The sequence below is a fragment of the Salminus brasiliensis genome, chromosome 4 (assembly GCF_030463535.1).
Source record: "Salminus brasiliensis chromosome 4, fSalBra1.hap2, whole genome shotgun sequence".
NCBI lineage: Eukaryota > Metazoa > Chordata > Actinopteri > Characiformes > Bryconidae > Salminus > Salminus brasiliensis.
Genome location: NC_132881.1, coordinates 33,370,377 through 33,393,004, shown reverse-complemented (window position 1 = coordinate 33,393,004; position 22,628 = coordinate 33,370,377). Strand labels below are relative to the sequence as shown.

General features: G+C 41.5%; 1 protein-coding gene across 2 annotated transcripts in view; it reads right to left on the bottom strand.

Annotated features, from left to right (window-relative positions):
• smap1 (small ArfGAP 1) overlaps nt 1–22,628 on the bottom strand; it is a 94,128-nt gene that overhangs the window by 32,986 nt on the left and 38,514 nt on the right. Inside the window, exons 5-6 of one of the 2 annotated variants that reach the window (XM_072678107.1) lie at nt 15,248–15,319; nt 10,360–10,440 (exon numbers count right to left, since the gene is read on the bottom strand). In XM_072678107.1, the coding sequence (XP_072534208.1) occupies nt 10,360–10,440; nt 15,248–15,319 (153 nt within the window). The remainder of the gene's footprint in view (nt 1–10,359; nt 10,441–15,247; nt 15,320–22,628) is intronic. The other variant, XM_072678108.1, reaches the window with a different exon arrangement.

Sequence of the window (22,628 nt, the reverse complement as noted above, 5' to 3'; positions counted from 1 at the left end):
GCTCCACAGAAACGATACCTTCCCATCCTGCAGAGAGCTGGGGGGGACTCCCTCACAGAGCTCTTCCTCTTCTTTGCATTTCCCCTTCATCATCTCTCCTTTTCCCCTCCCCGAGCAATTCACTCTGCAACCAGCTCATCTACGTCAGCCTCCTCTTCTTCAGCTCTGTCCTCAGGTCTATAACTTTCCATTTTCTATTCACAGTCCAAATCTTACACATTATTTCAAGTGCTGTCAGTTATTTCACTTCTCTCTATTAGATGCCTGCTGGAAATCCAGGGCTTCAATAAAACACACACATTGTTATCACCACAGAGATGCAGAGGAGCTGTGCCAGCCTCTTAAAAAACTCCTCGGCATGAAGTCAGAGACCTGGTGCCCGTAACCACACACGCATGCTAAATACACCCTTAAATTCTACCTTTTGCACAAAAGATTTGCAGGCCCACAGACGACATCCACATAAGCAACTTTTAAACTCAGCAAGAGGCTGAAAGGGAACAGGTGAGATATTCTGGGGCTCGGCATGGGAGAATAAAGCTCTATTAGAGGAGAATCTAAGACCAGGCCAAGAACCTATAAATATCTAAACACAAAAGAACTGAGAAGCACACAGACTTGCTCCTAGCCGAGGGGTAGAGACACCCTGGCTCTGAGAGAGCCTGGAACACCATGTGCTCTACATACAAATCCACCGCAGACGCAGATGCATTCAGTTACTGTGCCATCATCAACTCTGAACCTCTCTACAGGCGTAAGTGTGTGGCCTCAGCACACTGTAAAATTGGACCAAGAATAAAATAATATATTCGGAATGAATGAGAGAATTTGGTAGACTTACAGATGTGCTTTTTTTTTTTTTTTTTAAACATACATCACTGATGTTGTTCATGGAAAAGCTAGCTTACGCAACAACTCCACCCAACCCCCTGTGCACACATGCTTTGAGGCCCTGAGGATGCGTGAACCTTGAAATCCCATTCCCTGCATGAGCGGCCCAGTGAAAGCTTAGGCATCACCCTGTAACATCACCCAACACCACATACCCCACACACACCCAGTGCTTCTACTCCATTGTATTGTCTTTCATTTTTACTCGCCTCCATCCCCCAGTGGACTCTATCCAGTAGCTCATCACATCCTCCTCTGTGATTATTCCTCCCCTCAGTCCGCTTCTCCTATAACCTCACTGCCTTCCCATCACTTTTTCTCACCAGTCATTTCCCTCTCATTTGGTTGCTTCCCTGTCTCCATCTCCCAGCCCTCTTATCTGTCTCCTTCCATTCCAGTCTCCTCACCTCCTCCATTTTCTCCATCTGCCTCATCACCTTTTCCCTTAACAGTCATCTCTTCTGCGAGCCTCTACCTAAATCCAACCCCCGCCCCTTTGCCTCTGATGCCCTGATTCTTATGTGTGCATGCATCTGTGTCTGTGTGAGTGAGGGGGGGGTGTTAAGAATAGAGCCCCAAGGTCATTGTTAGCCTATATTAGGCAGGAATAGATAGAAGAAATGATCATTATCATGTCACTGAATTCCTTATTAAGAAAGGTCCGGAGGCAGGAGAGTGAATCACTGTCCACCATTAAAATATTGAGAGCGCGATAGCGAGAATGAGAAGAACGAGAGAGAGAGAGAGAGAGAGAGAGAGAGAGAGAGAGAGAGAGACTTGTTTCTATTTCATCAATCTACTTAGTCTAATGTGCAAAATTTATATTAAACTTACTCAAAAGGGAACCAATATTATTTTATGAAAGAAGAGTGCTGCGCTGCTCCAATACCGAACACTTTACCAAGCCAGCAGAACCAGTTAGGTCATTTTCGGCTCCTATACATAGACCAGACCACACAGCGTGTTTCCAACCAGTAAGGAGAGAGTGAGAGATGCCTAAAACAGTTTGAGGGGGACAGAGCGAGACAGATTCTGAAAATGAAAGAAACAAGTGTGAAAGAGTGACACAGATAGCAAGAGGGAGAGATGGAGAAACTAAGAAAATGAGAAAGACAGAGAGAGTGGGAAATAGTGTGAGTGTAAGAGAGAAAGAAAGGGGGCAGGAGACAGAAAGAGAGCGAGACAGTGTGTGAGAGATAGTGAAAATGAAAGAAATAGAGTGTGAAAGACCGTGAGAGAGAGAGAGAGAGAGAGAGAGAGAGAGACACACAGAGCGTGTGCTGGTGAGTGTGTGACGCTGGTTATGAACGGAGCTCGAGTCTGGAATCTCTCATCAGCATTAATTATGCAGTTCACCTCCTTGAGACTTCAAAGGGGGAAATATCACCTGGCAGCACGACACACACATTTCCCTAACCCTAGCAGGGCACACTCCCACCCACACCTACATACAGCACCTATAAGGCTGTGTGCTTAGAGTGAGAGAAAGTAAGAGAGTGTAAGCGCACTCGTCCTCAAAAAACACAGCTGCGGGCATTGTAGCACATTTCTACCAGCATCTCTGCTGCATTTATTCATTAGATTACAACAAAACGCACACGGCGCGCACAATGCAAGCACCAGGACCGAAGACATTAGCATCTGAATGCCACCACTTATATGCCAGGGTGCTACAGTCTTTGAAAAACCTACTTTCTTTAGCAAAGCACTAGGAGCTGACATTTGATTGGAATGTAATTTAGGCCAGTACCCTGGCAGTGGTTTTTATGAGGCTGTGCAATTTACAGTCAAGTCTACCTGTACAAACAGAGCCAGCTGATCAGATCACAATATCCTTATGAATTGCTACAAATGAAGGTCCTTTTCCACGTAGTGAATATGATTGTCTGGTGGGAGTACTTGTAGCAATTCAACAAACCACGTATAAATGAAGTCATGGAGACATACACTGAAAAAGATCTACGAAGCAAAGAAAAACACTGAGGAGCCAAAACATGAAAATCGCCTTCCTACCAAGCTGATGGTCATCTGCATGCCACCAAAACACCTAAATACACACACTATAAATACAAAAATCTTATAAAAGGTATCCTGTACCCTCCTGTCAGTTGTGAGGTGGCTCTGCTGTGAATCCTAGGCTTCCCACAGGTACATGGCACATGTGTAGGATGCATCAGATCAATCCACACCACGTTTAGATGACCGTGCCTACTTTGGTGGTGGACAGGGGTTACAATCGGAACTGACAGGTCAGCAGATACCAAGCATGGTATAATGCACTGTGTTGTGTTGAGGAATTCATAACCTTAATTAAAGATTCTTTGTTACACAGTAGCCATTCTGTCAATTCTGCCCAGACAGAATAGCTTTAATTAGCCTTATACACCAGTGAGCCTTGAGTGGCTTTTTTTTTTTTTTTTTTTTAAGTTCTCCCTCTTTGGACCACTGTCAGCGCCAGTCGCTCGGCTCATGGTCATGTCATCTATTGAGAAATGTTGTCCATCCTTAGACTTGACCATTAAGTGAACGAAGCATAAAACTAAAATTTCAGAATGACGCTTGTTCACTCCGTTATCTAACATTACGGCGATACACTCTGGTTGACCGGTTACAGTACTTTCAGGGCCCTACACCTGACCACAAATCTTCCAAGAAGCCATGAAAGCAACCTTGCTATTCAAAGCTTTAGGATGGTGTGGAGGAATATCAAAGGATGTCTGTAGTGCTCTCCCAGCAGACTGCACCTCCGCAGAGACTTACACCCACAGCCAGCTACACACAAACCATCTGGACCCTGCCACCATCAACTCTCACCATCATGCAACTGTGTGTGTGTGTGCGTGTGTGTGTGTGTTCAGAAACTCACACTGTCCTCTGAACAAAGTCCCTTGACAGTCTGCTGTCACAAACACAGCAGCTCGACAGACAGATCTGAGCAAGGGCAACACTCTTACAAACATGCACGCACACACATGCAAAATGTCATCAACAACAGGAGCAAACACACACACACACACACACACACACACACACACACACACACACACACACACACACACACACACACACACACACACAGAGAGACAAGTCCTCCTACACACAAACACAGAAACAAGGACACCACCATTTCTAATGCTGAGAACGTCACTTGTTCTCCTTTGATAATTTATTCATGACCTGAGCAAAAAATAAATAAAAAGAGAAACATAAGCATTCTTTCCAAAGAGAAAATAGTTGAAGACGAAAGAGAGAGAGAGCGAGACAGAGAGAGCGAGACAGAGAGAGTCTCATGGCATGACTGCATGATGGCTATGGGAGGAATACCTCACTAACCCATACCCAACGTCAAAAGTGCCTACAGTGGGAACGCAAGCGTCTGAACTGAACCTTGGAGCAATGGAAGAAGGTTGCCTGGTCTGATGAGTCCTTTTTTTCACCTGGTTGGAGAGGTTCATATCGGCTGTTTACCTGTGGGATGCACAGGAGGACAAAGGATCTGATGCAAACATCTTGGGGCCAGATACCACAGGGCACCTTCATAGGTCTTGTAGAGTGAGCCACTTGGGTCAAGTAGATGACCATCAGCATATTAGGCAGCATATCGGACATATGGTCTTAATGTTTTGGCCCTTAGTTGTAGAACACTTTTTGTTCAAAGTGAGCATGAACAAATAAAAGACCGAGAAGAACGTCTTCCTTTCTTTGAGGATTGGTTTTGATCAACTACTGAAGCAGTAGGACAAGCACACAATTCTGTACAGATACATAAACACAGACACACACAAGCTCAAACACAGGGAGTCCATCTGCCTGCCTCTGGCCTTCTTAAAGCCCTAGGCATGAGAGAGGAGAAAGAAGGGGGAGAGAGGTGTGGAGACAAGGAGGGAAAGGGAGTAGGGAGAGCGACGGCAGAGGCTGTGTCTCAGAGACTTCCAGCAAATGAAAACAGCAGCCTTCATTAAATACGATGAGGGGTTTTAATGCTAATTCCACTTGATGCCTAATAAACATCTCACAGTGTGCTAATGAGAGACAGAGGGCATGGCCGGTCACTACGGGGGGTGGGTGGTTATAAAAAAGGCAGTGGCCATCAGAGTATCATCATTATCATCCTACCAGTGATCTTGTAACACTGCCATTTGAGGGAAAAAAGAACCATGGTTGTTTAAGGGCTGGATCTTACATGTGGTCACTTGGGCTTCATTTGGTAAGCAAATGTAGTGTGTATAGCTGCAGCACCCAATAGAGACATGAGCACAAACATTCTGCACTAAAGGCCACAGTATGCCAACCCAACAAAGGAAGAAGGTGCAAGAAGGTGCTTACTTTGCCGTCTCATCATGTGTTTGGTTGAATGGATGTGACTAAGGTATTTGTATCATCGGCACACTTTTGCACTCCTTTCATTACTACGGGAAAGAAATTTGAACAAAGTACGTTGCAACACAGAAACCACATTAAAAAGCTGCATACAAGCCTGAACCACACTATCAGACTGAACGACCTGGAGTTAGATTGGTGTCAATCTCTCAAAAAGTGTAATGACACAACAGACAATAACAATAATAATAACAATAATAATGTCTGACCACACATAATTAATACATGAGTTAAACAAATAAAAAATGTTGCTTTTTATTCATGACATTATTTTAAATTACGAGTGTTGGGTCAGTGTGCCATGCTCTTAAAATTTTGCCATTTTAAAGTTACATGTGCAAAACTGTCCTCTCACAGCCTCTGACCACACAGACAACATCCCACTAATCAGCTACTGGCAGCTAACACTTGAGAAATGACAGACTGTAAAGGAAAAGCGCGGACAGAGGAATGGGGTGAAGGAGGAGGGATCTCGGAATGTGGGTGTGGAGCTGCTGTGCCAGCCATTCACAGAGTAATTTCAGTAAAAGCCTGGCCTGTCAGGTGCAGTCCAGCAGGTTTGCAGGACATTGTGGATGAGTATGTGAACAGAGAGATAAATAAGCTAGCCCTCTGTAAGTCCTTCTCCCTGTGTATGTGCGCGCACACACACACACACACACACGCAGTTCCTTTTGCAGCATTAGAACACCAACTGTCAGCACATTTCCCTGCATATTATCCAGCTTTCCACAGAGCCCAGTGAGAGATGCTGCATTATACTAATGCATGCTTGAGAGCCTAGTCCAGGATGTGGAACGAATATACACACACACACACACACACACACACACACACACACACACACACACACACACACACAAAATTGTTTATGTGAGTACACAAGGTTAATGCTTTACTAGTGAACTTTAGGTAGAGCAAAAATATCCACATTCATACCCTCATACAAATAATAATAATAATTCAGATCAATTCTTCTTGACATGCAGGCACTGCATGCACTAGTGGGGCACTAATAAGAGAAAATGAGGGAAGCTTATGATAAACATATTGCCATAAGTGTGCAGTCAGCACATCTACTCCTCCTTTAGAAGATCAGGTGAGGTTAAGGGGCAGAAGATACTGCTTATGTGGGGGGAAAAAAGTTTAGGTATTCTTAAAGAACTTAAGTATGCTTAAATATGTCAAATCAAGATCTTAAAACTGCACATGAGTTGTGTATAAATCACAGCTAATTGGATTATTATTATTGGATTATTTCCAACGATTAGTTTTACATAGGGAGGTGCAGTAATGTAATTTTACTACACAATGTCTGTTAAACTCATTATCAATTTGCACAGGTTAAGAATTATCAGCATAAATGACTGGCGTCACCTCTTAAACTCTTTAAACTGATCAGGTCAAGCACCAGACCAATACCACTTCAATACCATTTCACCCCTGTTTTACACATATAGATATAACATTCAGGAAATAAGACTGAAATTCAGATCTGAACTGTCATATTTATCTTTTATCTATATAATTAAATGTCTATACAGAACTTTAAGTTCTTGAGAAATGCTTGTTGGACAGTTTAATCTTAGAGAAGCAAGCAAGCAGAATTCAGCCAGAGACAAACAACAGATGCTCTGTCCTGCTCAGCCTATAGAGGGTATGTGTCTGAAGTATAAACAAAAAGACGGGTAGCTTGTTTATGCGTGCAGGGTTCACAAAATAGTGCTTAGCAATTAACTGAGTATGGATATCTATGGGGAAAAACAGCTTAACAGGAGACAGTGATGATGAAGTAGTGCCGATAGAATAGGACTCTCTGGAGCAAATAAACATGAACCTATTGGCACCATGTCTAATGCCAGGCGTGGACTAGAGGAGTATAAAGCCCTCCCCAGCATTGAGCTGTGGAGCAGTGGAACTGTGTTCTCTGGAATGATGGTGCTCCAGTTGATACTTCTGGGATCATTTGGGGAGTTGTGGATGAAGTGGGGTGGTGATCATCCAACACCCTGACCTCACTAACGCTCGTGGCTGAATGCAATCAAATCCTCAGAGAAAGCCTTCCCTGGGCGGTAGAAAGCTCCGCCAACAAAAGGAGGATAAACTCTCTGATGAACACCCTTGAATTTGGAAGAGACACAATGAATGAACAGGTGTCCCAATACTTTTGTCCACATAGTGTAATTAGAATGCAAGACCATTGTGAAACAATGAATGAATGAAACAGTGTTAATATACAATTAACCATTTTGTAATTCGGTGCTTCTTACAATTCATGATTAAGGACAAATCATTAACACATTCATTCAGTCTCTTTGAGCATCTTATGTTATATGCGAAAATCCATCACAATGCAAAAAGGTTTGCAATGCTGTTGTATGAAGTGCAAAATAATGGTGACTTTCATGAACGGATCACTAACCGATACCAGCGGAATCACCAACCTTTGTGGTATGAACATTTAGCTGGCTGCTCTCTGGTATTTTCTGCCATTATTCATACAGTTCATGTTATTTAGAGTAACTTTCATTAATAAGAAAGTAATTAGGTAGTATTAACCTTTCCATGCTAGGCAGTGTTCGTACTTAAAAAAAATACCTGCCTTTGCTCTCAGTCACTGGCTTCAAAGTGTCTTTTGACAGTTTATGTTCCACTTCCTTTATTATTGTTCATTTTGTTATTCTTTACCCCAATTCATTACGCTCAATTCAAATAGGTAACCCAGTAATTAAAATAAATAAATAAATAAATTAAATAAATCTCATTCTTCCACTACCATTCTCCCTCTCCCTCTCTGCTGTTATTCTTTTCACTGCTGTCACTTGCCCAGCACAGCTCACGCCACACACAAAGCTAGAGTGTCATTTTAATCAATCTACACACTGACCCAGGCCACTACAACACACACACACACACACACACACACACACACACACACACACACACACACACACACCATTGTCAGACCACTCTGCACACAATCTGAGGTCAGACAGGGGCATGACTAACCACACACACACACATACACGCACAGGGATGATTGTAAAGGCTATGAATATCATTGTAAGGGTCTGCACTTGCTTGCTCCTAACACAGGCCGGCGCAGCACTGAAATATGAGCGGCGATTAAATCCAAAGTCAAATGGAAAGAGAAAGCATCAAATGAAAAAACAGCTCCTCCCACACCAGGTCTCCTCCTGCACTCTGCATTACTGCACTGCATCAGACTCCTGCTTCAGGACTATATTGGTCTTAGTTCAAAGAGGGGTGGTAAATGTTTTGTTGTGTTTAAAATTGGCTCCTAGATTGCAGTGTTGTGCCCTGTCTTCAGATCCCATTGTTCTTGCCAGTGCAGAGTCCTACAAAACAACCCACACAAATGGACTACCTTCTGTCTTCTATAAACACCTTTAATTATATTATTAGTTCAAATTTCTTCCAGCCTGTTCCCATGGGTCAATTTAGGATGAACTCATTTAGCTTCATGAAAACACACAGGGTAGCTGCCTATCTAGCTGGTCTGCAACAGCAAGCAATCTCCTCAGTCACCGAATTGAATGTAATAATAAATCAGGTGTGTGTACAAAACAATGTGCAGAAAGAATTTCCATCCTGAAACGAATGAACAAAATACGTAGAAGTATAAAGGAAAGACAAAGAAAAATGAAAATAAGATAAATAAATAAATAAAACCATACTGCTGTAAGATACATAGCTTGTACAGCTTGCTCTGCATTCCCGCTTTATTCTCTGGTCACAGGACCAGAGTTCTGCTGTCAGTCAGTCAGTCAGCTAGCAGTATACAGCACTGACAGCCAAATCAAACGCATCCCTGCTGGACTACTTGTTGTGTGCATGTCCAAGAGAGGTAAAGGGGAGCCTGGGGGGGAGAAGTGGACGTTTTTTTAGTTTTTTTTTTTTAAACACTATTTTAACACCTGGTTGCTTTTACTAAACACTATGATACTACTACACAATTTGTATTGTTGGGGCGATTTCAGCTAGGCCTGTCACGATAATGATTTCATTTGTTTTAGACAATATACACTTCATGTCTTGTGTGGACACCCCTTCTAACAAATGCATTCAGCTACTTTAAGTTGCACCCATTGCTGACACACGCACACACATGATCTAGTCCCTGTAGAGTAGTACTGCCAATAGAATAGGACACTCTGAAGCAGATCAACATGAACCTATTGGCACCATGCCAATTGCAACATCCAACATCCCAGACCTCATTAACGCTTTTGTCGCTAAATCCAATCCAATCAAATCCTTACAGCAATGCTCCAAAATCTAGTAGAAAGACTTTCCTGGTTAGTAGATACGGTAACTCCAACAGAAGCAGGATAAACTTTTTAATACTCTTCGGGGGGCAGGTCTTCAGTACAGGTCTCAGTACCTGTGTCCATTTAGTGACAATAAACGTATTTATTTATTTTATTATTATTAAGAACATTCAGACTTTGGGACAACATTTTAGCTATAAGTGAGATGCAACAACAACAAACATTAGCTTTTAGATTTGTTGTTTTGTCACTGGCTACATGACTGCCTAACGTATTGCTGATGTTTATTTTTATGTACAAACAAGTAAAAACGATCAAGGTCATGTCCATAAATTGTTTAATAAGTCGACAGCTTAATTGTGGTGACAGGCTTAATTCTAGCCCATCTGAAACTGATCCATGAGCCAACTGTATTGTGGGAGGACCCTGGGATGTCTGTACTAATGCTCTAATAGCAATACAACTCCATGCCCTGTGCCTGCCATTTAAATCTAAGGAGCTCTTACTCTAACCCTCATACATTGTCAGCCTAACCATGAGAATCTCACTGTAGAAGCACAACAATGGAGACCTCCACCAACACCACATACCAATTTTCTTACCACAAATAGCACTGCTCTTGCAGGTTATCACAATTTTCAGCAACTGACAATATTCTACGGGTAAAAAGAATCCCCTTGACCCTACGGCCTATCTTCACGTTATATTTTCCACATTAGCCTTGAGCTTAAGATGTCATTTCAGCAACAAAAACATTTTGTCAGAATGGTACTAACAACAATGTGTTCTGGATTACCTTGTCGAAAGCTGTGGGCTTGATCCCTTTATCTGTTTCCTTTTCTCTCTTCTTCTCTTCCTTCTTCTTCTCTCTCTCCTTCTGTTAAAATAAACATGCAGAAAATAGTGTTAGCGTTAGCAGCTCTTGGGCCTTCATCATAATCACACTCGCTCTCTCCCTCTCTCACTCACACACACATACACGCACACACTTAGGCTTGAGGTTAAAAAACGCTGTCGTTTTCACAGGTGTCTGTAAGGGATAAAGGACTGACTCAGATAAAATCCAAGCTAATCTCAAAGTAAATTAAACTCGACTAAGCTTCAACAGCTTGAGTGTAGGAGTTTTCCACACACTTTTCAAAGATATTCAAAGTTTTTTTTTCAGATGGCCATTAAACTCCTATTCCCTAATGGGAGTTGAACAGCCACATAAGCAGGCCGTCCAGCAGAGGCAGAGTAATTATGACTAACAGTGAGCTTATGAAAGGCCCATACCGGTATCGAACGCTAGACCCGCTCTGCCTTTACTCTCCTCCTCTGTGAATCAATCGATGTCTTACGCATAAAGCCAAACACTGCAACGCTGAGTAACTGACCGGGTCAGGTGTGAAAGCGAGCCCCGGCAGGTTGTTTTTTTTGGCAAGAAAATGGGGACGCTGTGATTATGAGAAAGGGAGGGAGCAGAGCAGGAACAGGACGCAGGAGGAGAGGAGTGCATCGGCCGCTTGGAGCTTTTTACCAGTGCATCGATTACTCCATTTCCCCTCTGCATGCTGACAGAGCTGCACTATTGATTTCCTCCCAGACCAGTACACACAAACACACACACACCCTTCCCCTAACCTCAAACTCACTACAGCAACAGAACTAAATACACACATCACAGATACTCGTGCACACCTTTCTCTTCACAATCACACAAAGACACCACCATGTTGGACAATACTCTGACCACTCTCAACCTGTGCATATCCTGGGGTCTAACACTCACCTGACACTTAGGCCTGTGACTAAGACTTCTAGTTCTATGTGCTTCAAAACAGCAATGGAGAAGCCTCAGGGCTTCTAGGCCTTCAGAGAAGGTCTAATGATTTTTGAGGACTGAAAAATCAATGTCTGTAATTAGTTAATTATTATTAAATGTAATCATAGTGTTTGGGTAAATATTTGCAGCAATATTTTGAATAATTTAATACAACAATCAGTTTTGGTTGGAAACAAAATGGTTAATTTTGAGCAACTTCAAGAGCTGGATTTACATGTTCGATGTGATAGAAAAATCCACCAATCAGGTTGTAATTAAAAATAGATAAGGGGCATCTAAGCCTTGTCAAAGTCCTGACTTCTAGATAGATCACTGATTGAGAATACAAGCTGTAGGTTTGGTCAGTTGGTAAAAGTGAACAGCAGCTGTGTACCAGGATTCTTCACTGAAAAAGTTCACTGTAACATACGAGGTAATCTATATGCAGTTGTCTGTTACAAGCTTCCCCTCACACTATATTTAGAAGGTCCCCATAGGTTCTCTTTAGATGCTCAAATTTGTTTAACCGTAGCCCTGTTGAGTTTCAACAGGCCGTTTAGGTTAGGAGTATTGAGTATCAGTTTAAATTAAAGGCTAGAAATTGGGTGTAGGGGCTATTTAGGTGAACCTTCGTTAAAGAGAAGTCAATTATCTACACACAGAGGTTACTCTACCTTAACAAATAAGGAATATGATCTAGTTTTCTCTTTAACAAAAGAAAGGGCAAGCTTGTCAGTTTCAGTTCTGCTTCTTTCCTATTGATCGCCAGACGCAGTGTAAAGCACAGTGGACACCCTTCAAGCTTCTGCAGGTCAAGCTATTATACCAACAACATCGGGCAGCAAACATCCTGCTGATATGACAGACATCCTCTTCTCACAGTGATGCATGTTAACAGCTTGGATCCTGTACAGCCCAGAGACTGTGTCCAAGATTGGTGGCATCACTCATTACCACAGCTGTCACTGGTACCCCAGACACGCAGCCTGGACCAGTTCTCCTATAGCTCTAATCAGATCGGATACAAACTCTGAAAACCTTAAACAGGATTGCACTAAAAAACAAACAAAACTCTGCATTATAAAATAGTTCAGACATAAACAAGGTCATTCAGTCAGACTTGTTTATAGTAGCAGTGATAGAAACCAGACATCAATCAATACTTCTAAAAACTTCCTTGCAAAGTTATTACATGAATTATTTAGAAATATATTGCCTGATGTCAGACAGGTACAGTTTTGTTTCACAATAAAGGATTGATCTAAAACATTTGTACACATCCAGAGGCCGTTTAGAATAGTGCCGAAAGGAAACTGATATTTTATATGACTCTCTTACAATTATCAACATTTTATAAAAACCAATAAGGATGTGCAGTTTCACAGTTCATTTGGGATAGAAATACAATGGCTACATTTGCATTAAAGACATTGCCATCCTTAGTTCTCATCACTACTGCTTTAAAACCATTTAGAGAGCCCTAAATTTTCCTATAATGCAGAATTTCACACTCGACAGTCGAATTATTAATATATATATTAAAAATGCGTGAGATCTTCCTTTAAAGTCTTGGTGGTACATATTCAAGTTTTAAAATAATTTCTTTTTAATTGAAGGAACTGAACTATAACCTCATACCACTCAAATAGTTTTCTTCCCTGCAGCAAAAAACACAAAAACGCACATTTTAAAAATGTATATGCATTAAAACTTGAGGGACTTGTGTGACTAATTAAAATTTAAATTAATAATAATATTTTTTCTTTCTTCCGAACAATCATTTGCTGCATCATAGTATTGTTTCGGTACTGATCACAATGTTGCCCTCTCAAACCAAAACCCCATTTAGATAAACTAGCACTGATATTACAGGAGCATTGGAGACACTGATTCTGATGGGCTGCTGATGAATTGTAAGCTCATTAGAAATCTCTGCCACTCTCTAGCCTAGGGGTACCTAGAAATATCAGACCGAAGACTGCTGTGCAGGTCACCTTTATAGCCTTATGATGGAAAGTGTGATTCAATTTACCATTTCAGTGAATGGAATTTCAGGTCCAACTCTTTCATTTGATGATTAGTAATGACAACGCTAAACGGGAAATACTGCATCGGCTACAATTTGAAACAACCCCTACAGTCTAACTGCTGCTAATACATACTGGACTTCTGCATCAACTCTGACAATCAGAATCAGAAAAAGACAAGTAACAAAAAAAAAAAATATATATATATCAGACTTTAAAATAAAACTTCCACCGAGCTCTTTCATTTTTTCCCCACTGCAGAATGTCATGGCTTTCATTATGCTGCATGACTCTGCACTTTCAAACGATGCTCCCTTACCCTCCTCCAAGCATAGCACATGGTGTGTTTCTTCCAGCAGGCTCCTGCGACCACTGAGTTGCCAACCTACATGGATTATGAAGTTCACTGGTGCCTGCAAGCCCTTCTTATGCATGCGGTTCGTGTGGCGCTACCCGAGGCTGCCTCAGATTCAGTCTAGGAGAGTCGCTTTCCTCAAGGATTTTGTAGGACTTCATCATCCACTGGGCATCATATTACTTCTGCCGGTCAGTAGCAAAAAAAGCAGAACTCTAGTTGTTTATGTACTTGTACGGGTTTCATACGACTCCTAGGGTTGTCAATCAAACAGCATCCTGGATTCTTGAAGTGAAGGTCAACTTAAGTGAGTTGCAAGTTAGGTATCTGTATTCCTGACTGTCCTGGCATATGAAAAGAAGATCTTATCTTTTTTCCCCCTGGCCTATGGTTATCATTCAGAACTAACAGGACTAGGACTGCGTAATGTTCAAAACGTTCTGATAGCAGTAGCAACATAGATAAATCTGGGTTCCATGCAATCTTGGTAGCATTTTTTTCATACAAAAGTTACTTTTAAACCTCTCTGTCCATATCTATAAGAAAATCACTCTACTCATGTGTTAAAGGCAATTACTGTAGATTAAACTACAGCAGTAGATCTGTTTGGAGACACTGCCATTTCTAACTGTGCAAGCTTTTTGTTCAGCAGACATCTGATCTAAATATTACATTTATGACCTGTTATTGAATTTGCAAAATATGTGAGTACTGAAGTAATTCATTTGATACTATAACCTATTAAAAAACTAGGGCTGCACCGATCCATCTTTTTCTGCTCCAATACAGATACCGATACATGAGCTTTGTGTATCGGCTGATACCGACCAGATACCATTGTTGAATTAATAAACCATCTCTCACACCATGTGGGAGAGACCTAAACTTTATTTTGTTTAAACTATAACACATTAACACAGATAGAAATTAACCCAATTTCTATTTGTCACTAAAATTTAAATTGTAATGATTGTGCTGGACCATGGCACAGTATTGTCTGGGCTCAGGACCTTTATTCTGAAATTGAAAGTCTGTGAGACTTCTCGGTTCTCCTTATATGGAAGACAAGCTGAGTTAGAGAGATTATGACAGGCTGAGAGCACCACACTTGCTGCTTGCTATGTGTGCATCACATCTGTAAATTACTCTGGTTCTAAGTTATGAAGCCTAGAACACCGGCGGTGCGAGAATCGGGTTATGTAAAAATGGTTCAGACTTGTTAGTATCGGGATCGATATCCGATCCTTGTATCGGCATCCCTTAAAAAAAAAAATATATAGAAATAAAAAAGATATATTTTCTTTATGTAATTTTGAATTAAATGGTTTTTACATTGTGTCACAATTTCATGAGCTTTTTCCCTTCTTCAGTAAATAATTTTGGAGATTTTAATACCCAGCCCAACATAGGACAACAGCTGAATTCATTCATCAAAGAAAGGTACAGCACACAACAAACAGCATGGTCACAGCACACGGTACACACAGCACTACAGTACCTCCAGTTTGTTTTTCTCGGCTGCTTGCGAGGAGGGGGAGGATGCCGAGGGCAAAGCAGCATCAGAAGACTTCTGCAGAGAGCCAAGAAGAAGACAGAGAGAAACAAAGAGGAGGTGGCAGGGTCACGGGGGGGGGGGGGGGGGCAAGGAAAGTGTGTGGGAGAAAAGTGGAGATGTAATGGAGAGAATGAGGGAGGAAAAAAGTGAAAGAGATGAAGAGAGGATAGAAGCACAAGCAGTAGAAGAAACATCAGAATTAATGTGCAGCCGGGACAACGCTTTTTCTCACAAATAATTACTCAGTGTGCGTGTGGGGCTTGCTTGTATAGACTAACAATCTCTCTTTCTGTAAATTATCAAAACGTCTACTACTGCAAAACAAACTTTTACCATTTCACGGAAGTGACCACTCCGGAAAATAGCGCGCGCGCGCGCACACACACACACACACACACACACACACACACACACACACACACACACACACACACACACACACACACACAGTGGGGGAAAAAAGTTTGTCAGTCACCAATTGTGCAAGTTCTCCCACTTAAAAAGATGAGAGGCGCCTGTAGTTGACATCATAGGTAGACCTCAACTATGAGAGACAAAATGAGAAAAGAAATTCTGAAAATCACATTGTCTGATTTTTAAAGAATTTATTTGCAAATAATGGTGGAAAATAAGTATTTGGTCAATAACAAAAGTTCATCTCAATACTTTGTTATATATCCTTTGTTGGCAATGACAGAGGTCAACTGGTTTCTGTAAGTCTTCACAAGGTTGGCACCCACCGTTGCTGGTATGTTGGCCCATTCCTCCATTCAGATCTCCTCTAAAGCAGTGATGTTTTGGGGCTGTCGGCGGGCAACAGGGACTTTCAACTCCCTCCAAAGGTTTTCTATGGGATTGAGATCTGGAGACTGGCTAGGCCACTCCAGGACCTTGAAATGCTTCTTACGAAGCCACTCCTTTGTTGCCCTGGCAGTGTGCTTGGGATCATTGTCATGCTGAAAGACCCAGCCACGTTTCATCTTCAATGCCCTTGCTGATGGAAGGAGGTTTGCACTCAAAATCTCACAATACATGGCCCCATTTATTCTTTCATGTACACGGACCAGTCGTCCTAGTCCCTTTGCAGAGAAACAGCCCCAAAGCATGATGTTGCCACCCCCATGCTTCACAGTTGGTATGGTGTTCTTTGGATGCAACTCAGCATTCACTCTCCTCCAAACACAACGAGTTGTGTTTGTACCAAACAGTTCTACTTTGGTTTCATCTGACCATAAGACCTTCTCCCAATACTCTTCCGGAACATCCAAATGCTCTCTAGCAAACTTCAGACGCGCCCGGATATGTACTGGCTTAAGCAGGGGAACACGTCTGGCACTGCAAGATCTGAGTCCCTGGTGGCGTAGTGTGTTACTGACGGTAGCCTTTGTAACATTGGTCCCAGCTTTCTGCAGGTCATTCACTAGGTCCCCCGTGTGGTTCTGGGATTTTTGCTCACCGTTCTTGTGATAATTTTGACTCCACGGGCTGAGATCGTGCGTGGAGCCCCTGATCAAGGGAGATTAGCAGTGGTCTTGTAGGTCTCCCATTTTCTGATTATTGCTCCCACAGTAGATTTCTTCACACCAAGCTGCTTGCCTGTTGCAGATTCAGTCTTCCCAGCCTGGTGCAGGTCTACAATTTTGTTTCTGGTGTCCTTCGACAGCTCTTTGGTCTTCACCATAGTGGAGTTTGGAGTGTGACTGTTTGAGGTTGTGGGCAGGTGTCTATTATACAGATAACGAGGTCAAACAGGTGCCATTAATACAGGTAATAAGTGGAGGACAGAGAAGCCTCTTAAAGAAGACGTTACAGGTCTGTGACAGCCAGAAATCTTGCTTGTTTGTAGGTGACCAAATACTTATTTTACACCATTATTTGCGAGTAAATTCTTTAAAAATCAGACAAATGTGATTTTCTGATTTTTTTTTTCTCATTTTGTCTCTCATAGTTGAGGTCTACCTAGGAGGTCAATTACAGGCCTCTCTCATTTTTTTAAGTGGGAGAACTTGCACAATTGGTGACTGACTAAATACTTTTTTTCTCCCACTGTATGGCCAATAATAAAGACACTGTTAAGAGCTTTTGCTCTGTATTCTTTCCTGTAATAGCAGATTCAGGAGTGTCTGTGTGGTATAAACACACTAAAAAAGGTTCAAGAAAAGGTTCCTAAGAGGTTACTGGTGTAGATGTATGGTTCTAAAGAAATATTTACTTTGGTAAGAAACATTGACTTTATGCTGAGGTTCTTTAAAAAAAAATTTGTTTTAATTTTTACACTTAACAGAAGTGCAATTAACAGAACCTCTCCACTGAAAGGATTTTTAGGGAACCACGCGTGGGTAATTCTACCAGGAAAACATAACAACAATCAACAACAAAGAACCACCTTTTTTGGGACTAGATGCAGAACTGCTCCAAAATACACTTTTTGGTACCTTTAGTAGAACTGCTCCAAAAGAACCATATTTGGTGCTCTTTAGGGAACCAGCAATGCTCAACTCACTTACTTTAATTATTTTAGGGAACCAGACGTAGCACCTATAAAGCAATACATGTAGTACTGCTCCAAAGAAGCCTTTAGGAAACTGGATGTAGACTTGTGTAGTGATTTTCTGACTAAACAACAAAGAAAATCTAAGCCACAGCATGGGGAGATGGTGAGCTGGCGGTGACTGCATTTGGATGCTTTCTCATTAGTGGGATTTCAAAATCACAAAGTCTCTCCGTTACTTTGAATATACCAACCCATTTATTGTATTTTTAGGGTTATGTGAGCAGATACTCCATACCCCAACAAGAGTAGTGAAAAGACAAACACCATCCGTCAGAGAATTCAAATTTGTACATGCTTGTACATACACGATACAGGTAAACAAGATTGTGATCTTAAGGTCCCACTTACACCCAAAGAGCAATACTGAATAAATGAAATAATAAAATATAATAAGATATAAAAAGGGTAGATATGAATAAGTAAAGTAGAGAAATAAAAAAGGAAGCAGCAATATGACCACTATATATGAAAGGAGTGTAGCAGCCTGAATGAATAAGTAGCAGTAACATAATAAAGCGTCCAAGTGTAAATAAAGTCTCAAGTGTGGGTAAAGTGTCCAAGTGTCCTCGAAAAGTGTCAGTGTAGTGTACACACATAAATGAATAAATGAATGGATGAATAAATAAATAAATAAATAGCACATATACACACACACACCATATAAACGATACAGCTTCAAAAAGCCCACATATTGTTTGAAAGAACGTTTGTGGCACTGTTAGAGTACCAGATAAAGTATTTCTGATGCCTATTAAGAACAAGATATAGTACTGCTCCAATTAAGCCTTCAGTTCTTTTAGGGAACGTGTGCCTATGAGGAAGTAAATGCAACATTGCTCCAAAGAACAGTTTTTGGCATCTCTAGGGAACTAGACGTAGTACTTCTCCAAAATAACTATTTCTGGTACATACAAGGAACCTGCAAAGTGCTGCTCCAAAGAACAAGTTTGTTACCTTTAGAACTAGATGCAGCAGTGCTCCAAAAACATTTTTTTACATCTATGAGGAACTACATATTGTATTGCTCCAAAGATCGTTTTTACAGGGAACTAGATATAGGGTTTCTCCAAAGAGCCTTTTTGGTACCTCTATTTTTAAGTGTACAGAATCTGCTATGGATACTAATCAACATTTGTGTGTGCGTGCGCATGTGTGCGAGACTGTGTCTCTTTCATTCTCGTGTTGGCCGTTTGTTTGGGGTGTCTTCCTGCAGTGTTCTGGGGCCAGATAAATGGCCTGCTCTTTACACAGAGCCCCACAAAGAGCCTTTCTGAAGGGTGCGGGGGAAAGAGAAGCAAGGAAAGGAGTGGGGCAAGACTGGGGGAAAGCCAAGCATCGCCCTCACCTCCACACGGTCACCCAGGTGACCGAGCAGCCCTGCATTGGAAAAGAGCGGAGAAGCAAGAGCAGCAAAGCAAAAGCAGAGAGGGCCCAGGAAGTAGACAAGTGAGGAGTCAGAGTAGTAAAACGGATACAGTGAAAGAAACTGAGAGAAAATGGCAGAGGCCAAGAAGGACATAAGGAGCCGAGAAAGGGGACGAGAAAAGCGAGAAGAAAGAGCTCTGTAGGGAAATGGAGGGAGGGACAGAAAGAAAGATGACCCTTTCTTCTTTGTCTCAACAGCGAAGTGCCGCTGTCAGCAGCATGGGTCCACAGAGACAGAGTAAAACAAGCAGGTCCATTATGGCCCAGGATAGTGTGGAGCTGTCCAGACCGAGCCATTACTTCCTGATGGATCCCCTTCATAATCCTCCTTTATGGGGTTAGCATCAGCGCTGTGCTGCTGCACAGGCCTGGATTCATTAAAAGACCCGATAACCAATATTCTGCAAGACTCCTCCCACCTCCCCTATACACCTTTAATAAGCCCTGTGTCCGGGGAAATAAGCAGGAAACTGCAGACTTGGAAAGATGGAGGCAGCCTGTCAATACACAGGGACAGCCATCATCAGAGAGTTGTGGTAGTACAAGCATATCTCCATCTTAATGCAATCCTCAAAGCAGCAAAAGGCATCAGGTAATTAGGATCCCATTCTCTGAGAAGAGCTAAACATGGCTGTCCAAAGGCCTGAGGGGTCTGCCTCTCCACTAGGGTGAGTAAAAGAAAGCTTACACGTAAATTAAAAAAAAAAGAAAGAAAAAAAAAGAAGAAGAGCTAGTCAGTACTAACATACTACATTTAAATAAAATTACATGTCTCCACTTTACAACAACGTGAATCTGGAGGTTGCTCACTATAATGTGACACTATTTTGTGAGAAATGGATCAATAGAAATACTAATTATTTGGAATAATGTTTTTATGTATTGGCTTTACAGATTTTAAGTCTTTTACAGTCTTTGCATGGTCCATATGATACACAGAGCAGACTATGTGCAGCTATGAGAAATTATTCCTGAGTGACTATAAAACAAGACGTGTGCAAAAAAAAAAAAAGATTTGGGTGAGTACACTTGTTAGTTATGTAATGCGTAAACTACTCTCTCTATTATGTAGCGTGTACTATTTCCCCAGCTGCCCAAGCACGACCATTAAGACTAGTCATGTGAAATAGAAAGCAGGTTCTTGTGCTGCTCTCCTGCAGCGGTAACCCATCAGACAGCGCATTGCATATTTAATATTAATGATCTAATTTTAGAGAACTTTGATGCAACTAATCTTGTAGAGAAGTCAAGTCAATGAGCACTGAAAAGTTCTGTGCATTTCAGAAAATAAATTATCGAGACAGTTCACAAAATAAACATTAAAATTCAGGCCTTACTCTGTCTGCCCCCCCCCCACACACACACACAGTTTATGTAACAAATCAGGCCACATGAGCATAAATATTTTTAATAATTGTTGAAGTTTTGTATTTTAAAAAAAATAATTCATGTTATAATGCCTACAGCCTTTCTCACACTGGTGCTACCTGTTCAAAACATACAGCCCTGATATGTACGATTGTACTTTTAATAAACACAAAATTCTAATACTTAATATGTGTGAGATCAAAAATAGAAAACTGTAAAACTACACCTTTTTCCATTTGATAAAGGAAAAAATAAATGTAGTTGTCATTATTTTTACAATTTTCCCATTTCTACTTTTCAAAGTGGTAGGATTAGATCAGATCGTCGCTAAATGCAATCAAATCCTCATACCACGCCTGTCTGTGAGTGATCATTGATAGTGAGTCATTACAAGGGTGGTGGGTGCCACCAGCTACACAATATAATTGACCCTCCTCATTACCTGCAAGCTGATTGGCTCTTTTTTGTTTTTGAAGGGCAGGACTTTACCTTGTTGACTCCATGTTGAGCGCCTACACCTCTGGTCTAATGTCCCTTGATGAACACAAAAGACGTTTTTTTGGCCGTTTAGTGGAAAGTTTACATACAGAGAGGGGCTACAAATGTACTACAGGTGCAGCATGTTCTTATGAAGCCAGTTAAACTGCTGGATTAGTGTTACTGGTTAAAAGCTAAGCTTCAGCAGTGAATATTTACAGTCAATTTTGCATAAATACTGTTACAATTCCACTGTGCAGGGTGAATTCATGTCAAATCCGGAAGAGGCTTCTCTTGAAATGCTCAACATGGCGCCTGTTTACAGATAAAGTCTTGCCCTTTTAACAAAAACAGCCAATCAATTGCTGGATACACTGCGAGGCAGGGTGGACAATATTGTGGCGCTAGTGGGTACAATTGGATTCAATTATGTGGAAGACCACACTCACAGCTCAATGTCCACTTGTAAACTAACAAGCATACACTAAATCCAGATGTTTGTGAACACCCCTTCTAATAAATGCATTCAGCTACTAAGTTGCACCCATTGCGGTCACAGATTTGCAGATGCACACACAGCTTGTCTAGTCCCTGTAGTGCTAATAGAATAGGACTCTCTGGCACAGATCAACATGATCCTATTGGCACCATGCATAATGCCAGCTCTAGAGGGGTATAAAGCCCCCCAGCGTTCAACTGTGGAGCAGTGGAACTGCGTTCTCTGGACTGATGGTGCTCCATCCAATACTTTTGGGATAAGGTGGGGTGTTGACCACCCAACAGCCTCATGTCAATAATGCTCTTGTCTAAGAATGCAATCGAATCCTCACACCAGTGCTGCAAAATCAAGCAGAAGGTTTTCCTTGGACAGTAGAGACAGTAACTCCAACAAAAGCGGGATAAAGTCTTTGTTAATGCCCTTGATTTCAGAAGACGCAATGAATGAGATGTCCCAAAACTTTTGTCCATATAATGTATCTACAGTTTTCTCCAAGCTGAGCTAAACGTCTTCACGGTTAGTGTTATTAAAGCTCATTTCATAACTCTAACTGATTTCAATAATTAATAAATAAAGCACACAAGCCACACACAAACACACACACTTCTGTTCCGTCTTTACCGCGTTATAAGATATGGTTTGAATTATTTTAATACCAACTGGAAATAGGATGAAAAACAGAAAAGCGGGGAAAAATGTTTCAAAAACATACAAACAAACAAAAGGAAGTGGGGGCTGACGTTTAATATCCTGGGACATTAATTTTCTGAGGCTGCGCTTTGCTGCACGCTTCGCATGTAATCATTCAAATGGCAGCGAACCAGCAGGGAGAGAACATGACATCACTGCAATGACTTATGTGGAGGCTTTTAATATCAGACACCATTTATTCCCCAACAAAACACGACAACACTTATTCCCCACTGTACAGCACACCCAGCTCTTTATTACGCTCAAGTACTGGAGGATAGAGAGAGGTTGAATGAAGGTGAAGGAAGGAG